This window comes from Polypterus senegalus, unplaced genomic scaffold, assembly GCF_016835505.1.
Source record: "Polypterus senegalus isolate Bchr_013 unplaced genomic scaffold, ASM1683550v1 scaffold_5769, whole genome shotgun sequence".
Lineage (NCBI taxonomy): Eukaryota > Metazoa > Chordata > Cladistia > Polypteriformes > Polypteridae > Polypterus > Polypterus senegalus.
Window position 1 is genome coordinate 14682 of NW_024381585.1, and position 3221 is coordinate 17902.

The following is a 3221-nucleotide window of genomic DNA, read 5'->3' on the forward strand; positions in this document are numbered from 1 at the left end:
CATGTGTTGCTGCCATGATGTGATTTAACTGATCGGTTTACTTAACTGCATTTGTCAGTTTGCTATCTACGCTTTGCTTGGAGCTCGTGATGGACAGCACGTTACCTCTGGAAGGACAGTATCTCACATCCCAGTCCAAAAGGTGAGATGGAATCCTCGTCTCTCAGCAGCCTCGGCCGAGCACTTCAAGCTTAGTGCACTTAGCCCGTTGTCTGAAAGGCGGTAGCAGCGCCCACAGATGGGTTGTCTGCAGTGTGTGAGTTGGTGTTTGGCTGAATGTGGAGATGTCAGCTCAGATGTTCTCTTCTACATCGATGCCCAGTGCACTAGAGATGAGGTTAGGCTCCTCCGCACACACACTGCCTTGTCAATTTTGCTCTCAGGTTGGACAGATTAGCTTTCGGCTCAAAAGACAGTGTAAAAGAGGGGTTTTACGGACCTCTGGAAAATGTGTCAACTCACGGGGTTTGGCCAACAGAAAGCCGAGTGCAGAAGTCATCGTCAGAAGACAGGAGATGACAGACAGGTAATTGTAATTTAGTCAAAGGAGCAAATAATATACAACAATAAAGTAAGCACACTGTAGGTAAACCAAGATAGTCGAATGCAAAGTCTCTCGGGAACAGGAAAAAACCTTCTGGTCAAAAGGCGTGACTTTACTAAACTTTTTGACAATAATAATAAAAATAATATTTACTGATGCTGATGAGACTTACAACATTTGAGACAACATTGCTGGCATTTCTTTTGCTTTTCCAGTATTAGCACAGACAGCTGAAGTGACCTCCTCATGGTGACACACTGCCAGTGCCTATCAGTTCTAACATATCAAATCCTTTTGAAATTCATTTTAAAACAGGTCTTTGACACGTTAACATTACTAGTACCTTATGAAAGCTCTCTGAAACATTTTCTGGGTGAAAAAAAGAAATGCCATCTTTAGTTTAACAATACAACAGTTCAGTAATTAACAATTTAACACCAAAATAAAATGCAGGTATTTCAGAACATTTATATTTTTTGTGGTGGTATGCCTTGACAAAGGGTTGATAGCCCCCGGTGTAGATCTTCTCCAACGAAGCCCACTTCTGGAGGTGGCACCCAGTCTGAATTCTTTTGTGGCCCAGAAGATGCCAATTTGTGAGAATTGTTGGCCACATTTATACTGCAATATGTGTAGCAAATTGTATTCTGTCTTTAAGTTTTTTGTATCTTTAAGTTATGAATTTTCCCAAAAGCAATCATTTGTATAAACTGCTAATTAATGTGACTCCCCACAGACGGGAGGCACCTTCAGGTAATGGTGGATGCTGTACAGGTAAGTCAGCTCTCTGCAACCCGTTTCTAATTTTATTCTATTTATTTGACATGTATATTATTTGATAATTCTCAAGTGTTAAATAAGTTATGTGCCCCCCCGCCCCACAGTGAGTTCTTATATACGGTTTTGTATATTTTATTATCAAAAGCAAACAAACAAAAACAAAATAAAATAAAAAAAAAAAAATTCTTCTTATAGTGCTCTGCCACAGTGTTAAAACAGAATTCGGCGTGGTGTACAGCATGATCAATTGTATATTTTGGATTTTAATTTTTATTTTAGATTTTATTGATTTTGTATTAATAGTTTGTGTTTATAATTATTAGTTATTGATTTGATTTATTATTTAATAAGCTTTGGTGAGAAACTATGTAATCCTGTTTTTTTTTTTTGTCAAGGTATGTTTTTTCATTTTTTGTTATATTAAAATATCAAAATATATAATATTATAAAGCTGAACTATTACTTATTGTGTGAGGCTGTTTTTTTTTTTCTTTTTTCTGATGAAATGTGTATTATGTAAACAGTTCTATATGTAATATGTATGTTATGAAAACAGAATTAGGCGCACGGTGGAGGCTGTAGGGGCTTTGGTGGGAAGCCGCTTGTATGATGCCCTGTTCTTTCTTTTGTTCGTGGAAAAGGAAAAAGGATGTAAACTTCCATGTCTCCTCCATGTTGATTTGTTTTTGACACAACACTAAGTAGGATGGATTTGTGTCAGTTACATGTGCTTAATGTCCAGGCAGGAGTGAACCTCACTCTTTAGTCAGGACAGTTCAGTTGTACTTCTCTCCAGTGGGAATTCTGGTGCTTCTCTGAAGTGTACTGCTCTGACAGATTTGTTTGCCACATTTCAAACATCAAAATGGCTTCTCCTTAAGATTCATTTTTTCAATTATAGTTTAGTTTGCTTACTTTTCAGGACACTACTGAACCTCACTCAAGTCCTGAAGGGTTCTTGTTTTTCTGGACTGATTTGCAAACTGCTACCATTTTAATTCTGTTGTGAAGTCTTGTGTGTTTCTGAAGATTGCCTTTTAGTGAAAACTGTTTACCACATTCATTACAGCAATATGGCTTCTCTCCGGTGTGAACTCTCATGTGATTTTGTAGACTGCCCATCTGTGAAAACTGTTTACCACATTCATTACAGAAATATGGCTTTTCTCCGGTGTGAACTCTCTTGTGTTTCTGTAGACTGCCCATCTCTGAAAACTGTTTACCACATTCAATACAGTAATATGGCTTCTCTCCGGTGTGAACTCTCGTGTGTATCTGAAGATGGCCCTTTTGTGAAAACTGTTTACCACATTCATTACAGCAATATGGCTTCTCTCCAGTGTGAACTCTTGTGTGTTTCTGTAGACTGCCCATCTCTAAAAATCGTTTACCACACTCATTACAGCAATATGGCTTCTCTCCAGTGTGAACTCTCGTGTGTTTCTGTAGATGGCCTATTTGAGAAAACGGTTTACCACATTCATTACAGTAATATGGCATCTCTCCGGTGTGAACTCTAGTGTGTATCTGAAGACTGCTCATATGTGAAAACTGTTTACCACATTCATTACAGCAATATGGCTTCTCTCCAGTGTGAACTCTCATGTGTATCTGAAGAGCACTCCTGTTAGACGATTCTCTGCCACATTCCACACTGCACTGATCTTTCTTTCCTGTGTACAATTTAAAACAAAAAGGGGAAAAAAAATTGTTTATTGTCAGTTCGATGCCTTATTATCAACATTAACTCACATTCAAAACATAATGGCTGAAATTAGGTACAACCTTTGGTCAGCATAAGCAATTTTAAAACTTTTTTTGTACTTGGAAAACACACTTAATTTGTTAATTTTACATTCTCTATTACAACTTCTCACCAGGGCCACATGTATAAAAC

At 37.7% G+C, this 3221-nt stretch overlaps 1 protein-coding gene across 1 annotated transcript; it reads right to left on the minus strand.

The window, feature by feature from the left end:
* Positions 1–1781: 1781 nt before the first annotated feature.
* Positions 1782–2866, minus strand: LOC120520655 (gastrula zinc finger protein XlCGF49.1-like). Its single transcript, XM_039742866.1, has one exon. It carries the CDS (start codon positions 2864–2866, stop codon positions 2261–2263), a length of 606 nt encoding a protein of 201 aa, XP_039598800.1. The 3' UTR covers positions 1782–2260.
* Between the last annotated feature and the right edge of the window lie 355 nt (positions 2867–3221).

Bases quoted from the DNA above. Each gene is read 5' to 3' on its own strand.
- LOC120520655 (XM_039742866.1), bottom strand. From the start codon at position 2,866: ATGAGCAGTCTTCAGATACACACTAGAGTTCACACCGGAGAGATGCCA.